The following is a 19,960-nucleotide window of genomic DNA, read 5'->3' on the forward strand; positions in this document are numbered from 1 at the left end:
TCTGTTTATATACTTAAAATGGCTAATTTCATTCTGTGACGTACATTTACAGTTCAATTTATCACCTACACACGTGACATTTAAACTTCCCTTCAGCACTTACACTTAAGTTGACACTTTAACTTGATTCAGCCTTTGCATTTTAGCTGCCATTTCACCTTCTTTTGGTAATTGTACTTCAACTGCAACTTTATCTTCTTTCAGTAATTCAGCTATTTCTATAATAACTATTTCAAGGGAAAATTTTCAGCAATAGGCGAAAATAAATTTTCTTAGGAAAATGTAGCCTTTTTAGTTGTACCATACTACAGACATATGTAAAACAATATTTAACCCTGCAGCTTGGAGTTACAAAGTAAAGCTGTAACGAACAGCCCCTTCTGAAAATGCCTTTCACCTAATTCAATAAAATATCTGTCACAGAAGGCGTCTATTTAATAACAGCAATAATATTTCCCACTCTAACCTGTATTTCTTTCATTAAACGTCAAATTCAGGCACCTGCATCAGTTTAACGGCCTGGGACTGCTTCATGAGATCAGACAACGACAGTGAAAGCCAAGAAGGTTTAATGTTCAACTCAACTTAGTTAACCACCATGAAAGGTGGATGAAACACATTGTTGTCTGTTTATGGGCTTTCAAGGGTGAGAGTGTGGGATGTTACCCTTCCTGCTCTGCATATGCCAGCACAGAGTGTGTGTGTGTGTGTCCATCAGCTCAGTGTGATTTGTCTTTCTTCATCATGTCCTCTGATCTGTTGCCAGGGGCCTGCAGCTTTCCCTCTCTGTACATCCTACTCATTCTCACCTTTTCCCATCTTCCCTTCTGCCTCATCAATTACTTTCTTTCACACCAACACTGAAAAACAGGGACACTAACCGATATGATATAGATGTGGTACACTGATGCGGTGAGTCCAGGTAAAAGCTGTTGAGGCCTTATTGGTTTCTTTTATTAAATCTCAACCATTTAGAAATTAGAATTATGGCGACTGACTTTACTTGAAATGGTAATGCAGCTGGTAACCCGTCCAGGGTGTACCCCGCCTTTTGCCCACTGTAAGCTGGGATTGGCTCCAGCCCTCCGCGACCCTGTACGCAGGATAAGCGGTTGACGATGGATGGATGGATAAACAACACGCAGACATCTAGTTCGCTCTACATGGACAGCAAACTAACCATTATAAACATATTACAAATGACATGTTTGCAAAATATGTATATGCAATGTGATTTTGCACAAATCAAAGTTCTGTATACTTCTTCATATTCCATTTTTTTTAAATAAAGATTTGAGGAGGAAAAAAAAGATTCTGATTATTCCGACACCACATGAATGCACCTCTCACCCCTCCCTTTTCAAGCGCGCAGAAGCAGCTACGGTGGCCGACACGCTCTGTCAGCTCTTGACATTTGTCCGTGTTGGGCTACTGTACACTTCCATGTAAGAGGACCCGCGGTGTATGTGGATAGAAATGGCTCATTAAAAGATATAAAAACATAACGGTTCATTATGTAAGGTCTTTATACACCACTGAAAACATAGTTATGTAATATTTTGTTGCATTTCTGTCAATAGATCGTCCTAAATATTACACACTGGACCTTTAACATGGACCAACCATGTGCACACAGTGACACAATTGCTGGTTTGTATAGTCTGTATATGTATGGAAGGAGAGACAGAGAGTGAGAAAAGGGAGGCAGTCACTCTTCGCTCTGCCTTTCTACTCCTCCAACTGGGTTGCTATGGAAACGGCTCCCTCAGAGGTGGTCTGGTCATTTTATTTCGGGTCTCACCATCAACACTTCCTCTTCAATAGCAAAAAAAAAATGAGTTGCCATCCTGGCTCTTTAATCTCCAGGATCTCTCTGGTCTATTTCATATGCAACCCTGATCCTCCTTGGATGAGCTCTGGCCTTCCTGACTAGACAGACCATCCACAGCAAAATGAGGAATGTCACTAGAAATTGATTCACTACAAAATGATCCTAGCTTTAATCACAGGATTGACTGTCACCGCTATCACCACACACACCCACCCACCCACCCGAGTGCAGACGACTCTAAATCCTGCTGCTGAGTTTAGGAGTCAGGTTAACCTGAACTGTGAACGCAGCTCAAGCTGCTGCAGCTACTCAAGATCCAAGTCAAGTGGCAGAGTTGTGTTTGATAACTGCTGAGTAAAGTGACAGGGGTTAGTCCCGAAGTTCACCTCCAACCAAATCAAACTCTCCCCTGTGCTACCCCAAAATCTGCACACTGTTGCTAGCACTGCTGACGCTAATGTTGGACACCAGACGTCCTCTCCTACGAAATTTAGCTGCCAGACCTAACATACTACACATACATACATCTTGCACATACACACATTTCGGAGTTGTCTTCTCATAATTTTCACTGATGTAAACACACACCAGGTTTTATCCATCTGTTTTTCAGGATATTTGCATTTTGCTGTGATGGAGAAGTTTGCTTTAGACTAGCAATGCTAAAATGCTTATATTATAAAAAATAACCTAAAGGTTTATTTTACTTACAAAATTATCAGTTTTCCGATTTTTATTTCAGAAAAACAAATCCAATGAACAGAAGGTTTATGAGCCACAAACTCTATGAGGTTTGAGGTTCAATCCCTAGCTTAGTTGTAGTAGAATCTACCTGTGTAGGCGCATACAACTATTTACCAAACGGAGAATCCTTTTTGTACAAAGCCCCTAAAAAGATGAGAGAATGAGAAACTCATGTATGCTACAAAGCATCTGTACTTGTTTTCCCATTTCCAGTTGGAACAAGTCCTGAAAAATGTGTGTGATGAGAGAGTGTGTCTGTGCCTGGGTGATTACTCAGTCTGCTTCACACACCGGTTCACTTTGTACACCTGTGGGATGAGTGTGACCTGAGGACCTTTGCATACTGATCAGGCAAAGAGAGGCCCTTTCAATAGGCTGTATTCTACGTGCAGACTATTACTTGCCTAACCCACATTAACCCCTGCAAATTAATCAGCAGGAAGGAGACAGCATTTGGCTGGAGAACATTTCTGTAACAACGTCGGCTAAGGCCCTTTAATGCATCTTGTTTCAATATCCAAAGTTCCTCCACACTATTTCTTTTATATAGCTCAGTAAGGCAAAAAGATGGGATAAGACTGACATGGAAATACTACTTCTGGTTTCCACAATGAACATGATGTTTTTCAGCTTGTTTAATCTAGTAAAATGTATATTTTTATTTGTTTTATGAAGCCTGTACAGCAGACAGTTAAAAGGCCCACATGTGGAATTGCAAATGTTGTTCTATTGCAAAGAAAACTCCTGCACACTGTCTAACCTGCAAATAATATTACATATATTACAAGGTTTTGGTACTAGACCTTCATCATGGAATTTTGTCTCCGGTTAAAAAGGTGTGAAGTAATTAACTGTTCTGAAATGTTGTCCTATTAAAAGCTTAGCACTTATTTATAACTGGGCTGTTAGGGGGAAGTTACCAAGACGGTTCTTTTCAGGAAGCTGGCAGGGTGGGACCATTTCCTGTTCAGTTCACTGATATAGTATCTCTGGTGTCTGTTGTCCATTATTTTTCATATTTTATCTATATCTATTAGGGATGCAATGGTTCTGAAACCAAGACTGAAACCGCGACACAGGAGTCCACGGTCTCGTGTCACACCCGCTTCCAGGACTGTGCAGCTCTTATTGTAAGAGTGGCGGGGGCCAGTAGGGGGGTGGGGGCAGTAGCGGTGTATATCGTATTTGTATTGACAGGTTAGGTATATAATAATAATAATAATAATATAATATCCCCCCTCCCCAAATCGGGAAATCATTTGATCCCTGGATAAACAACAATTTAGGGGAAGAAGACTGGACACCGAGTGCAGGTACAGTAATGGTGGCAAAAAAAATTTTTTTAAAAATTGGAAAACGAGGAGGATTTGATAAGTGACAAAAAACACTGAACTCTGACAATGTTATCAAGGCTGAAAAAGAAACAAAATTCAGTTCCTACACGATAAAAAACTAACCCTAACCCCAACCTTCCTCAAGGTTAAGTTGGAGAGAGCTTTTATTTAAATATACCATTTAAAAAGAAATGTCTTCAGTGTAGAGAAAGAGATCGAAAGACAGCGCAATTTAAAAGGAAGAGGGAGGGAAATGGAGTATGCCAGTCAGCTCGTTATCAGTCTGCTCCAAAATGGCCTTTTAATTAAAAGCACGAGGTAATGAACACGCTTGGGAGTCTGATTGGGAACTAATGCCCCTTGCTGTGAGATGATGGTCTCCCCCGTCCGCCCTTTTAAAGCTAGACTGAATGGCTCTGGCTCAGTGCTAGAAGGCACAAACCCCACAAGCATGCAAGCTACCTCTAGATTAAAATCTTATATCACCTTGGGATTTAAAGCCCTGCAATTGTGCTTTGAAATTCAAACTGTAGAAGTGTTGTTAATGAATAAGTTTTAGATTAGATTTAGATATAAACGTGGACTTTGCTTTGTCAACAAATTTTGCTCATCATTTTGACTTGTATTTTCCAAACAACACTTCCTTGTGCTCGTTCAGTGGTGACTGGTTGGATTTTGCTCACAGTATTCTCTCAGTACAAAAAAACTACACAAAACTACTGGTGTCATTTTTTAAGACTCATTTTAAGGACATTTCCCTTTTCGATGTTGGCTTAGTTAAAGTTAAGTTTCAAAGTACAACATGTCGGTTGGGTGCAGCAGAGCTGAACAGGGGCAGGCTGATATGGTTCACCTGTGTGAACCTTTCCAGCAGGAAAAATAGGAATATGAGTGAACAAATAAACACTCATCCAACCCTTGAAACATAATGTTAAAGTGTCCTGGATCCAGACACTTAACCCCCATCTGCTCCAAAAAGACTCCTCAGTGGTGAGTGGAAAAAAAAAAACTCTACATACCAGTTTACATTTCCACTTAATCTGAAGAACTATCAAAAAGGAGACAGCAGAGGAGGAAATTGGATGAGTCCTAAACTAGACCTAGGCCAGTGATTAAGGGTGCTTGTACCACAATGGGTACTCCGGCAGTTGGCAGGGGCTACATGGGCTAAAAACACAGAAACTACCTTTTGATTAAAAAGAAATAACATATTGTAACTGCTAGCTAGCAAAGAAGTCTAAAAACTTAGGTTAGAGTAAAAGTTATGCATAAATGGTTGAAATAGTCAGGTAATATGATTAATAAAGAGTTCAAATAGTAAGCTAAATATAACAGAGAAATGGTTGAACTAGCTAATAGTTAGGACAAAACAATGCAACTGCATAACCTATCCTAGGCAAAGAATGCATGAAATATCCTCACTTGCCAGTCAGCTGTATGAACATACATATATGTAAAGTCAAGTTGATGAAGTTGGATAAAGCAAAGTTGAACAAACCATGACTGGCTGATGCTACAGTATTGGCATTAGTCTCTTGGGTTTGGCTTTTTATTCAATTCTACACATCTTCGTCACACAGCCTCCTGATGTGAGAAGGCATCTACACTACAGGCATGTTACATGAAGACAATAATCTCTTGTAGCTTCTATTATCATTCCACTGAGTTGCTCTGTCAGACCTCTAAAGAGTCGGTTGGATCTGGAGCGACCCAGTCTGAAACATACATGGTGTCTCCTGAAAGCTCATCAAGGCGCGGGCAATAATCCAGCCATCCATGGCATGCCAAACAATGTGCAAATCTCTCCAAGTCTCTAAGTCGTTTTTGTCTAGGATACAGTAATCCCTTGGTCTCCGTGCCGCAGTGTGAGCATGCATTTGAATATATTAAAAGCTCTGTGGAGAGGGGGATAAGCTGAATTTGAGCTTCTAAACCAGACTGTTATTAAGTTTCCTGTGAAAGTTTTACCCAAGGTTGTTCAAAGAGTTCCACTGCAGAGCCCTCAGAGGTCTGAAAATAGGTTATCCTTGGTGTCGCTGGTGTTATTTGGCATGCCTATTCTGTCACTTTCATCTTCAGAAGGAATACATATGAATGTATCTGTGTGTACATTTTTGGATGTCAGGACGTACGTGTTTGAAAAGGGTGTCTGTGTGAATCAGCCTGCAGGCATGTGTGTACAGTTCTTTCTGTGCATCTACTGTATGTGTTGAACTTTCAGAAGTCTTTATCCTATGTAGCAAGGTTACTTCCGTCTGTCGCTGACTAGAAACAACAACAATATCTAGACTAGTATAATAATAAAATACGCTACTGTCTAATGAGAAAACCAAGTGTGAGATGTACATGTTTCATTGAGTAAAAATGTGTAAATGTATCGTGCGTGTGTGTAAAAGATTATAGTACCTTCCAGAAGTTGTCAACCTTGCCGTAGACTAGAGACTGGTTCTGTCTCTTGATGTCATCGATGTGCTTGATGTCGCTGGCGTTGAGGTGCTGCTCCACGACGAAGCCCAGGAAACTGTTGTCTGGGGTGTGAGCTGCAGCCAAAAAATAAAAATATCTTAATAGATACAGAAAACTCAAATGAATGGTTAGACTCCCAGATTTCATTGCCCTCCCACGGTCCTAAATTTATGACAAATGTTCACAACTTTGTCCTTTTCATTACGATTTCTGCCGCTGTACAACGCATATGAGCCATCTCTCTCTCTCTCTCTCTCTCTCTCTCTCTCTCTCTCTCTCCTGTTTCTGCTCAGACAAGTAGCATGCACATGATTTAGAAGATCGATCGCGATCCAGTGTATTTTAGTGCTGATTTGCACAGTACAAAATATTTTAATAAAAATACCAAAATTAAAAACACTGTCAGTAGATTTGTGCATTTGCTTTGCATGACTGATAAGACCCAATCAGAAAGCCAAATGTGAGCGTCTGCATCATCGTTTTTTACCTTACCCAAAACTTTACCCTGGAGCGAAGGGATTAAGAAGACTGAGTTACAAGCTCTCAAAGGCCTAATTTCACCATCAATATGATGCATTTAAAGTTGGTTTAAATGTGTTTTAGCAAAAACAAAAAGGAAAGAATGAAGGAAGGAAGGAAGGAAACAAAAACAAACAAACAGGAAGAAAGACAAAGTGATATTATATGGGAACAAAATGACAAATTACTTCAGGCTCAATTTTTGCATCACTGAAGCAAAAACAAAAATGCCTCAAATAAATCTTCCACAAGTGTCTGCTTTTTAGTGCACACAATTAACTTAAAATAAATAAGCCCAGTTCAACCTCAGTGTTTAGCACGGATCACAATTCCAGAGAGAGACGGGAACACTTGCGCAACACAACTCAACACGCTCTCTGGGTTTTTGTTCCCTCTGCTGCTTATTGCCCGGTGATGACCAGTTACTATGGGAACCACAGGATGAGCAGGTCAAGTGTGGAGCCGTGAAGTTGGCAGCACTTTACCTCACCGCCATCTGCCTTGTAGAACGAATGTGAAGACAAGGGTTTGGAGTGTGGACAGAAAAGATTCAGTCAAAAAATGAATATGCTTTATAATCTAATTTGAACTAAAAACAGGAATAGCACAAGCAGATTTTAACGCAGACCTAAAACACCACTTATAGTGAATGAAGCATTCATTCTGCGAGGGAGGTGTTTAGGTGCACAGTTGTGGTTTGTGTTAGAGTCCCGGGGGAGCTGCTGTGGTCAGAGCTCAACGCCACAACGCTATTACTAAAGAGGCAAATTAAGGTCAGTGAGTGAGGGGAGATGGATTTCACTCCAGTGTAGTAAATAAAAGGAGGATTTATTGAGAACATTTCAGCCAAGAATCTAAACACCAACCGTTCAGGTAGCTGCCAGCATTTAAACAAGTCAGATGCATCTACAGCAAATATCCTCTGGACTAATCACACCTTAAAAGGGTGAATGAATCAAGATGTTTAAACACATGATGGCAGGTATACAGCTGCTGTATCATGATTTAACTGTGGAACATATGAGAAGAAACAATGACTCACTGTCAAAGTGCTACTGTAGTTTCACAAGTAAGGTTGACATGTTTTTAAATCAGGGTGTTGGCTTTATGTGACTTTTTCTCCCACTCGACAAAACGCCAGTTTGTTCACTGGATCTCTCCACGCAGTTCACATATTGCCTCCGGCGAAATATCTTTAGGCATAGATAAAAAATAAAATAACAGGGAGCAGAAAATGTGTTAACGCGGTGTAAATGAGCCCAGCAATTACTGAAACATGAGAAAAATGACAAGTCTTACTTTCCACAAATGATTTGAAAAGGTGAACACCTTTTACTTATAATTCATGTCACAATAACAATAATAAATATTACAAGTATTCATTCAAGTTCCCATCACACCAGTGGAATGTGTTTTGGATGCTGAAGTTAACTGAAGTATGGTGATATAGTTTGCATTATTTTCTCTGGGCAGAGAGCCAGACAAGAAGTGTGTTTCACCATCACGGTGAAAGCTCTTCTTCACATGTGATGCATGAGATTAAATGTCTCGGGGTTGTAATTCCAATGCCTTATCTCCTCTGTTCACATCGTGATCCTTTTGCGCACTTCCCAGCATTACAATGCACAGAGGAACCTTTAACTCATTGAGGACGGTTAGCTCACTTTGTGTTATGGGCGTGTGGGAGGCACAGGAATGTGGGAGTAGCTGTTATGAAGATATCACCAGATCTGTGTGAAGTGTCCGTGTGTGGGCAGGAGACAAATGCTACAAACGAATTACCTGTAGTGTCTATCTAATGCCGGCTGATTTAACAATATAAATAGCTCAATAACCTGGATGTCACTCCCGAAAAATCCACTAAAATTAGAAAAGGAAAAACGTTAAAGGGGCACTACACTTGACAGTTTACTAGTAATGGTTATTACTACTCAGCCTTGAAAACATTTGTAGAATATCTTCTGTGGCTCTTTGTCAAGTTTAGTGAAAAAATATCTATTTACTACTTCGGCTTTAGACTTAAATTTTAAAACAGCCTAAAATACAAAAAAGGGGGTGTGGAGTTTAAAAGACATGGGTATTTACACGGCTGTGTGAGTCTAATGAAAAGATGCTACTGAGATGCATTATGGGAAATGTAGGACTTTGGACATTAATCCATAAAATGGGGTAAAAGTCAAGATGCCTCTGCTGCTTCGATAATTTGTCAATCTGTCTCTTGCGAGTCCCCAAACTTTATGGAACCACAACACTAAAGCTCTGGCATGGCCCTCTAATCTCCTTTAGTCAGCCAATTGTGTGTTTGTATAGAATAGAAACATGAGAGGGTAGGATGATTGCAAAATGATGGGAGTGAAAACATTATATTGACACTTTTAAGGATAATATTTTCAGCCATAATTGCCCAGTTTGTAATAGTTAATAATTCAATTCAAACCACTTTTCAGAGCATTTTTTAACAACTGTGCTTACTACTAACTAAGATGCATTTCTGACTGCAAAGAGGCAGAGAGGGTCCTAGACACTTGGAGGAGGCAGCCCTAACACTCATGTACCAAACTAACTGTGTAAACAGGACAGGCTGTTAATTAGTGTTCGGCCCTAGTGATGCACTTGGCAACAGATGCCTCCTCTCCCACTAGAGCCGCCACTCAAAATGTCACTCAACTTGCCATACATTCGCTATTAGCTAACAAACAGCCCTGGAGGACAGCGTCGCCTGAGAAGCAGATGCTTTGTCGCTCTTGACAAACTTGCAAGTGTAGGTGGGTGGGGGGGGGGGGCTAGTTTGCTTTGTAAAGAATCCTGGATTCACTTGGATTGATTGGGAGTCAATATTGGTACAACCTGGTCGAGCTGAGTGGAGGAACAGCCTGAAGAAATGTCTGTAATACTTTTAAGGGAAGAATATCCTCTTCGATAGGCTGAGAGGGACTGTATATGGGCTTTCCTTTGTGCCTTTTAAAGGAGCAGTAAGGTCTCACTGAATCAGCGGTAGCAGCAGTCTATATTGCATCATTACACAATGGTACCTGCAAAAGTAAATGCACCAGGCAAAAGTAATCCCAAGACACAAACTAAGGGTTGTGCGTCTAAACACTTTACAAGAAACTAACTTCTGTTCTGCTGGCCAGACAGAAAATAAAAAGATTTCAAAACTGCAAAGATGCATCATCAGCACCAAAATATCCAGCACTTTGAAAACTCGACATCAAAGACTTTGTGGTTCTACAAACTTATCTGAATGGGCCTGAAGGGTGAAAATAAATAAACTACACACGAAGCGCTTTCACACAAGCACCTTTGAGATTTTAACTGATGAGCAGACGTCTCTAAAAGATGTCTGAAGTAGGGGTAAAACTGAAGCATCAGATCTAGCAGGCAGTCCTACAGTGCTGTCGACATCACAGTGAAAATTAAGTGCATTTAATCTCAAAGTTATTTCTGTCTCTTTAGTAATTAGAATATAAACGTTACCATCTGCAGAAGATCTAATGAACGATATTGTATGTTTATTATAATAATAATAATTTTTATTTGTAGAGCAGTTACAAAGTGCTTTAACAAGTGTAAAGACAATAATACCCAAAAGACAATAATACAAAAACAATACAAGATAAAAGCAAGAAAAAATTTAAAAGACTAAAATACACATTTAAGATAATATAAAATAAGTAAAATAGAATAAAAATAGGGATAAAATAAAGTCAAAAATTATACCATCTAGTCCTTCAATACTGCGGAGCTTTGTTGGACACATTTCCTTGAAGAAATGAACTTGGCCCAATTCTATGCACCAACTAATACCCACCACTGTACATGACAGATACCATGCGTAGCACCAATGTGATTAATTTGCTTATTAATTTAATCATTATTAGCATAAGAGAAACCTGCATGGAAACTGTATTTTTGGAAAGTATGCAACGGTCTCTATGTTAGGCTTTCCATAATGTAACAACCACATTTTAGCATAGGTCGCTGCCCACGCTTAGTGAATACATAAAGAACACACAGATGGACCAGAATAAAGTGGTCTTATTATGCGTCTCTACAGCACTTCTGGACATGGTGTTGGAGCTTTCTGAAACACTTCCATTATGCCACTGCAATTAATCAAAGCAAGCATGTGAAAAGGTTTCAAATTAAACAGGGTAGGAACGCAGTGAGAGGTGCCCCCCCGCTAGGATCACTGAACAGACACAGGTCGGATGTTCTGTCTGGCACTGTGTGTGTTTCATAAAATAAAAAAAAAATGCTGTAGATTCAATCGGATATACAGATATATAGTTATTAGTCTACATTTCACTAAATTTTGATAGGTGGTGTCAAATGGTGATCTCATTTTAAACAAATGAATCTTTTCTGATATCAATTGCAAGAACAATGATGACAGTTTGTAAAGCGTGCGAGCGAGACGGTAACAGAACACAGAGCAACAGTCTATTGATCCCATATAGATGTAAAAGAAAAGATAAACTTCAGTGAGTGGGTGTGCCAACGACATTATAAATCAGAGCTTTACAGGCACTATCAGCCCGGCAGACCTCAGGGTCAATTACGTAGTTGGCAACACTACAAAGATAAAAACTATCTGGGGCTATGTTCGACCTCTGACCTGTTACTCATCATATCTGTAAGGGATTAAGCATTCAGCATGGATACAAACAGGAAACACATACATGAGCAGACATATGGTCGCAACCACTACTGTATGTTTTCAATGATGACACAGAGGCTGGACGATGAAGCCACCCTTTCTTAAACTCCCTTCAGTGCATTTACAAATAACAAGGTTATGGTCAGCTTTCTGCAGTAACCTGATTTCTTAAACCTCCTGTGTGAAATGCTGTTCATGCCAGTGGTTTAAGAGACACTTGGTGAACAAAGCTGAAGGGTTCATGCGCCTGGCAAAGATGTCAGACAAAGTATCCCAGTGACAGGAGTGCAGAAGGAAGGTCATCCATAACAAGTCTAGATATATCTGTCAGGTTTATTGCCCGTACCAGAAAGTAATTTGTAACCAACTTGTTTTTAAGCCAATGAAGTGATTAAGTAAACAACTTGACTTGACAAGACTTGAATCCTTACATGTCATTCTGACCTACAGGAAAGGTTTACTAAATTTTACTAAATTTCCTGATTATAAATGACTTGCGCTAGGAAACAGAGCAAACTTAACTCGGACGCGCAGCCCATTCAAACACAAATTGTACACCAGAAAACAATTCCTGCTTTCCTGACTCTGAAATAGATTAATGAGGTCAATTTGGCCTTGTCTTGTCTTATTGGCCAGAGGCCACATACTCTGAATTCCCTCAACCAATGATTAATGGAGCACTGTCTAATTTTAACAAATGGACCAATCCAAGTCTAGGATAAATTACCTACGAGCACCTGATTTGTCTATTGTTCCAACTTCATTCAATAATGTGAGATAAATACAATTTAAGGACCAGGGAATCCAAATATAAGGTTTGAGCAAGTCAAGATGAAGTCTCTATTGTGTTTACTTTCTAACTCGCACTACACTGTATTTGCAAATAGTATTAAATTACTTAGGTCTTTTAACCATGCTTGCAGGACCAGAGTTATTTCTGCAGATCCAGACTCTACACTAGATTGTGGTAAACTCCACCCAGTGTAAATCCAAGCAAACAGAATCGCCTGCTCAGAAATACAAGCTTTATTCAATGTCTATTTGTATAAGGACAAGGATGTAACATAAACCAATGCCACACACCACAGCATTTATAGCCTAAGCTAACTTGCAATACACGTCACTAGACGGGCCTTTAAAATATATAAAACTCAACAATACTGATAAAGACAACGCAGCATGGTTTAATGAGACTCGGCCAAGGAGATACAGGATGGATGCCAACACGAAATCTGAAGGATACTTCCTGTCTGGGGATATTTATCCTTCCTAGACCTACAGAGATTCACTAAGTGTCGAAATAAGGTTATTTCTATCCATCTATACATGTGTGCGGATTATATTGAATACTGATTCAATATAATACCTGATATCAGGGTGCGAATTACGGGGGAGCCAGGGGGAGCTTAACTCCCCTAAATAAGACATCAGCCCCCCTAAAAGCATGATTTGTGATATTTTGTGGGGTCACTAAAATATTGACAGCATGCTTTACCACCATTAATTTCTATATATTTCTCTATCATCATAATCTTCCATGCGTAAATTCAGGAGTGTCAGACTTCATCTAGCCAGTGGGGAGAATTACTACTACAGCGAGCTCCCCCGAAAGCCAGGGTATAGTTCGTACACTGGACACCATGCTTACCTAAGTAAACCTAAAGTCGTGTGGTGCAGTTGTGGGTCATTCAAGCCACACGCAACACTTTCTAGATAGAGCCAGTCCGTCTGTCTGTAATGAAACAAAATAAAGATAATCTCGACCGATGGTTACCTAACAAATTTATATAACAGTGCATCGTTATCAAGACAACTGCGTCAGTCAGTTCACCAAGCATGTGGAAAGGAGAGACAGAGCCTGACTTTCTGGTTTGGAGTCCCTGGCTGTCACCTTTGGCTTCCATTAACTAAGCAATTGGCCCTAACATGACCTGAGGAAACATGAGTCTCTTCATACAGAGCAAGGACTCTACTCTGTGTTGACATTTTTACATCCAGTAAAGTTAGTTAGAACTACTTGCAACAAATGTATCAACGCAACCAAAGCAATCGGAAAAAACGCTGCAAGCGCTCCCTGCTGGGCGTTTTCAGACGAGCAGCAGGCTGTTTTCAGATGGCAAAAAAACTCTTTGGTGGAAACAGACCTTCATTTACAGCCATATCATTATTTGTTATTATTTGGCCTGTCTGTCCTGTATTTGTCATGTTAAAATCCCCAAAAATTTAAACTCTAGATATCTGTTTTTTGTCTTATGTCTAATCATAAAATGCATGGTCATAAGCATGGGGATAAAACCACCATCATCGAAAGCGCAAGCAAGGCGATAAACATCAAGCCAGGTTTCACTGAGGCGCAAAAAGGGCAGGTTCAGTAGCAGTGTTTGAATTTCATTATGTTCAGGAGGTCAATTGTGAACATTAAGATGTCAACCAAATATGCCTTTCGGTTTAGAATCTCTTTCAGTTAGGAACTTTTTGTGAAGTTTGTTCACTAATCTTCTTCTGGAGATGTTCGTTTGAGAGTACTGTCCAGATGTTTTTGGTAACTTCTACTTTAATGTGCATCCTACATTTTATGCTGCATTCCATTTACCTCAGAAGTTGGAGGTCGGAGATGAAAATGGCGTCACACCCGAGGTGACGCCGTTCCAGTTAGAAGTCGAAAAACCTCGCTTGGCCAGCCATTGATTACAGCTAGCCAGGTTAGCCATTGCTAGCAACGGCAGCTGATAAAGAACGCATTGTGTTATTTACGCATACTAAACACAGTAGCAACATGTCCACAGACAGCAGTTGGACAGCACTTTGTGCACGAAGATTTCCAGGAGACACAAGTACACAGAAGTGCTAATGAACAGTACAAAACATACAGCTTTCACTACCTGTTGATACTCGGAGCAGCCATCTTGGGTTAGTGCAAGTCCCCGACTTTCTGAGTTGGAAGTCCGACTTAAGGGGGCGTTCCCTTTGTAATTTCCGACTTTGAACTCGGTAATTCTGACTTCCCATGTCAAATGGAACGCACCATTATACCAAATAACTAATCGATTAATCGAGAAAATCATCAACAGAATAATTGACAATGAAAATAATCGGTAGTTTCAGCCCTAATGAGATTACTACTTCATCAGACTTAGAGGTGTTAATGTAATATGCTGTTTCAGTTGCATAGTACACATACGACTCTTCAGCCTGAAGTTCAGATGTTGTTCAGCACAGTGCAGACGGGGAAAAAAACAGTTTGTGTTTCAGCGTCTCTCGTGCCTCGAAGTGATGCCATTCTGTGGTTTTAACACTCGGCCAAACCACTGTGCACTTGTTTCACCAGCGATATCATCTAACCTAGCGACTCTTAACTGGATTTTGTGCAAAGGCCCCAGTGTCTTATGAGAAAGACATACCCTATTCAGCAGACAAAAGGCTTATTCAGGTGCAGTGGTATTCTGGATAGCTCCGGGCCTCACCTTGCAAACGGGGACTGCAGGGGTAACATTTCACTTTCTCTTAGCCACGGGGAAAAGGTCAATACCCCAGGGGGGCTGGCACCCCTTTCTTCTCTGCAGCACTGCCACCACTCATCCACCTCAGCAAATATGGTTGACTCCAGTTATAGAGTGATTTCACAGCAGGAGTGATGCGCACACACAGAGCAATAAAACCCCTACGTCCTACATTCATAATCAGTAAAATGGAGAGCTCAGTGTCTGACCTCTTATTTTCCTTTTAATCTGCTTGACGACATTCCATTAGCAAGCAAAGTCCTGCATTTTCAGCCCGCCTTTTATGCCTCTTTTGCAACCAATACATCTCATTCGTTGATGAAAATCTAACTGGAAGAGAAGCCATAGGAAAGACACGAGGTTGTCGGCCTAATGATCATGACTTGAGCTTATTTAAACAATAGAGTGGAGAACTTGCTGAGGTGATGAAATCTGTGAGTCATGTTTTTTTCTTGACTGTTAAGAACATACTTAAAATTGAGTTTTTTGGACAGATCAAGGATCTTTTGGGATTGATAACTTGTTGAGTCAGACAAATCAGCCAGCAAAGTTTTCTGTGCAGGTCTGCATTACATAAACTGTGCAGTAAGCAGTTTTTTAAATCCTGCACATAGGCCATAACTGAGCCAAATGGCTTGTTCTGTTTTTAAAGTACCAGAGGGAAGGTTTACAGGGGCTCTTTTGGTAAGAGTGTTTTGGCGTCGTGCCGACTTACGGAACATGGTGTTGAACTGCTGCGGGTTGAGGTTCCACTTCCCCCAGGGCGTCTTGTGACCCTTGGACTGGGCGTAGTGGGCGTGGTTGAATTCTGGTTCTGTCCCGAACGAATCCAGCACCCGCAACATGCACCTATGACGTCACACAGAGACACGTTAATGGCTGCTCCACGCCAGAGGAACAAACATGTATGATACATTGCTTACCATTAACACCATACTGTTTATTTCAGTTTCACTTTCTTTAAATCTTGTGAAATCAGTGGCACATCATTTTAAATCATCTCTAAATTACACTCTGTGTTGTTATATAACGTGCTACCAGAAAAACTGTTCACCCTCCATGCACACAATTATAGTTGAAGAGAGTGTAGCTGAATTGAGCTATTACACAGTACTTTTTCCACAGTGTTCTCCCAGTAATGTTCATAACAGTCTAAGAAATAAGCCTTAGATTACTTAAATTTTACGCCCATCTAAGCCACGCTAGTAAGCCTGAAACCCAGAAAATGAACTACCCTGTTCCTTGTTGGATAGTACTATATAGCAGCTATATATATATATACAGTGAGGAAAATAAGTATTTGAACACCCTGCTATTTTGCAAGTTCTCCCACTTAGAAATCATGGAGGGGTCTGAAATTGTCATCTAGGTGCATGTCCACTGAGAGAGACATAATCTAAAAACAAAAATCCAGAAATCACAATGTATGATTTTTTAACTATTTATTTGTATGATACAGCTGCAAATAAGTATTTGAACACCTGAGAAAATCAATGTTAATATTTGGTACAGTAGCCTTTGTTTGCAATTACAGAGGTCAAACGTTTCCTGTAGTTTTTCACCAGGTTTGCACACACTGCAGGAGGGATTTTGGCCCACTCCTCCACACAGATCTTCTCTAGATCAGTCAGGTTTCTGGGCTGTCGCTGAGAAACACGGAGTTTGAGCTCCCTCCAAAGATTCTCTATTGGGTTTAGGTCTGGAGACTGGCTAGGCCACGCCAGAACCTTGATATGCTTCTTACAGAGCCACTCCTTGGTTATCCTGGCTGTGTGCTTCGGGTCATTGTCATGTTGGAAGATCCAGCCTCGACCCATCTTCAATGCGCTAACTGAGGGAAGGAGGTTGTTCCCCAAAATCTCAAAAAGGTGTACAATTTTGTCTCTAGTGTCTTTGGACAGCTCTTTGGTCTTGGCCATGTTAGTAGTTGGATTCTTACTGATTGTATGGGATGGACAGGTGTCTTTACGCAGCTAACGACCTCAAACAGGTGCATCTAATTTAGGATAATAAATGGAGTGGAGGTGGACATTTTGAAGGCAGACTAACAGGTCTTTGAGAGTCAGAATTCTAGCTGATAGACACGTGTTCAAATACTTATTTGCAGCTGTATCATACAAATAAATAGTTAAAAAAATCATACATTGTGATTTCTGGATTTTTGTTTTTAGATTATGTCTCTCACAGTGGACATGCACCTAGATGACAATTTCAGACCCCTCCATGATTTCTAAGTGGGAGAACTTGCAAAATAGCAGGGTGTTCAAATACTTATTTTCCTCACTATATATATATATATATATATCTTCCATTCTCTGACAGAAATAGTGAAATCCGGGCCTGTGGAGGTGTGAGACTGTGAATGAACATCGTGGCTGACTCAAAGGTCACAGCACAGGATTAATTAGACTACAACCAGGAGAGGGAATGGTATATATGCAGAGAACCACTCCCTCATGAGCTTAAACTCCATGCTCTGGATTCACTAACTCCCTCACTTCTCTTTTCTAAATACTGGTTTGATTATGTCTGGTCTACCCTGTTCCCCGCTGTCTGCATATTTCGATTTGAAGGTTAAAGGGGCCAATGAAAGAGAGCAAAGCCAATATCAATCGGCTGACTTTTTCACAAATTATAAAATCTATCTTTCCCTCCCACACTTTGTCTACTTAGTTCTAACTCTGTAGTAAAATCCTAAAATGATGAGCCTCCTCTATTGGCCATCTTAAACCCCCCAAAAAAGTAAAATTAAGTGACTCCCACTGTGGGTCAAGGTAGAAAACTCAGCATTTACCATATAGTGAAAGGAAGCCAGACATGTATATACACTATATACACTCTCTCTCACTCTCACACACTCACACACACACACACACACACACACACACACACAGTAAGAGTACCTTCAAGCACTCTTACTGTGAGTGGTGTTTTTATCTTAAAATAACAGCTTCAAAATGTTTTTGATGACACACTGACTTGTAACAGGGTGAATCGAGTCTTTGTCATTATCGCTCCAGGCCGGGGAGTTTTCTGTGGCACTTTGTAAGACTGAAACCCCCGGGCAGGATTTCTATCACGAGAACAGCGTAATGCTTTACGGCACTACTGTACAAAACATCAATAAAACCCTTCAGCAAGCTATAACAAGAAACAAAATGTATATAATATACAATGTAAGTTATTTGGCAGAAGCTAGCCATCGATAAAATGGCAGAGGCTGCGAAGAGACCAAAGAAGACGTTGTCGGAGGACGCGAGGAAGAGAAGTAGAGAGCTTGACCGAGCAAGAGACAGGACAAGAGTAGATATCAGACTGGCCTTTTCCGTTTGCCGTGACAGATGCCGATCTGGCCTTCTTTCTGTTGGACTAGTAATTGATAACTTATTAGCTGGCTTTCTACGTCTTGTGTTGTTGCGCTTGTTTGTTGTTTGGCTGTGTTAGCAAAGTTGGCAAAATCAGCGAGAGGTGACACAGACGAGAGGTTTAGCAGCTAGTTATAAATCTTGAGTTGATGACGGTACTGTAAGAGGTCTTGCATTTGTTACTGTCTAGCTTTATTGGCTAGTTTCAAGCAACATTATGCCGCTACTGGTGGAGAGCAGCACCGGTGTCGAGCCAGAGCCGGGCGAGCGGGCAACATAACTGGGATCAGCAGCCTCCAACTAATGGCAGACGCGAAAGCTTGGTACAAAAAAAAGGCTGCAAGACAGCGGGCTAGCTGGCTTTCTTTCTTTTGGACTAGTTAGTAATTTTGCTATGTCTTGTGATGTCGCACTTGCTTGAGGTTTGGCTGTGTCAGCAAAGTTGTTGACTTGCTAGTTTTTAAATTATAATTAAGTTATGTAATCATAATTTTACATCTGTCCTTTTTTACGCTGCACTCTGAAACAGTAGGGGCGCCAAATTGCACAAAATACACATCTTACAAGGTTTACATTTTTTTTTTTTAATTGCTGCATTTACACCCCTCATGCAAGCTGTCTAACTTATAAGATGATGGAAGTACATTAATCTGTTTCTTTAAAGTAGCCACACAGTGAGATAAAATAAATCGTGTATAGAAAATCAAAAATTGTGATGCACATCCCTAACACAGAGACATCTGCTCCTAAAAATTCTCCCTCTCTCTCGGCGATCGTCTTTCCGCCCAGGCAGATGCTGTGCAGCTGCCTGTGTGAACTGTGAAAGGCCTTGGGAGAGCAGAGAGCTGGGAAACACATTCACCATGAGGAAAGTTCAGACTGAAAGCAGAGCAACAACAACAACAACATGCCCACATGCCATCTCCACTCGCTCCGGAGAAAAACAACCCTCATCTGTCCCCGGTAGATATACCCTCAACAGATGGGGAAGTGCTGGTTTAGTCATAACATGAGGTAAATATGGTTGCAGTGGGGCTTTCAGCACATATTCTGAGTCCAGCGAGTTGACAGGGGGCATCAAAATTGGGCGGGAGTTGAGGCTGTTCAGCTCAACAAGTATGCACTTAGCCACATTTGCGGCGATATCACAAGCTGGGCTGAGTGGGGATGTTGTTTTCAAAGTAAAAGTGTCATTTCACTATAATGTCGTTCACCTGAAGTAATCCCAAATGGATAATGTATAAGCATGGTAAATTATATGTTTCTCTCCTGCCATGATCATCTCCCATGTGAAAGCAGCAATAATTAAAATGGTTCCATATGGGTCATTCGAAAACAGTTGTATCATATGGGAATTTCTGTTTCCTGTGAATCGACCAGAGGGTCTGTAACATGTCTGCATGCAACCAGAACCCCCCCCCACACACACACCAGCTGGATGATTAACAGACATATGAGTTAATGATCTGTCTTACAAAAGCATTAAGCTGAATTACTGGCCAACATCAGTGTTTGGTTTTTAAAAAAATGGTAAATAAGAC

General features: G+C 40.6%; 1 protein-coding gene across 1 annotated transcript in view; it reads right to left on the bottom strand.

Moving 5' to 3' along the window:
* The window catches only part of mgat5 (alpha-1,6-mannosylglycoprotein 6-beta-N-acetylglucosaminyltransferase), a 113,419-nt gene that overhangs the window by 27,160 nt on the left and 66,299 nt on the right, over positions 1-19,960 (bottom strand). Inside the window, exons 11-12 of the mRNA XM_038717845.1 lie at positions 15,770-15,903; positions 6,316-6,449 (exon numbers count right to left, since the gene is read on the bottom strand). Coding sequence (XP_038573773.1) covers positions 6,316-6,449; positions 15,770-15,903 — 268 coding nt within the window. The remainder of the gene's footprint in view (positions 1-6,315; positions 6,450-15,769; positions 15,904-19,960) is intronic.

Source organism: Micropterus salmoides, unplaced genomic scaffold (assembly GCF_014851395.1).
Source record: "Micropterus salmoides isolate LMB-PRFRI ecotype aquatic unplaced genomic scaffold, ASM1485139v1 Ms_hic_scaffold_1, whole genome shotgun sequence".
NCBI lineage: Eukaryota > Metazoa > Chordata > Actinopteri > Centrarchiformes > Centrarchidae > Micropterus > Micropterus salmoides.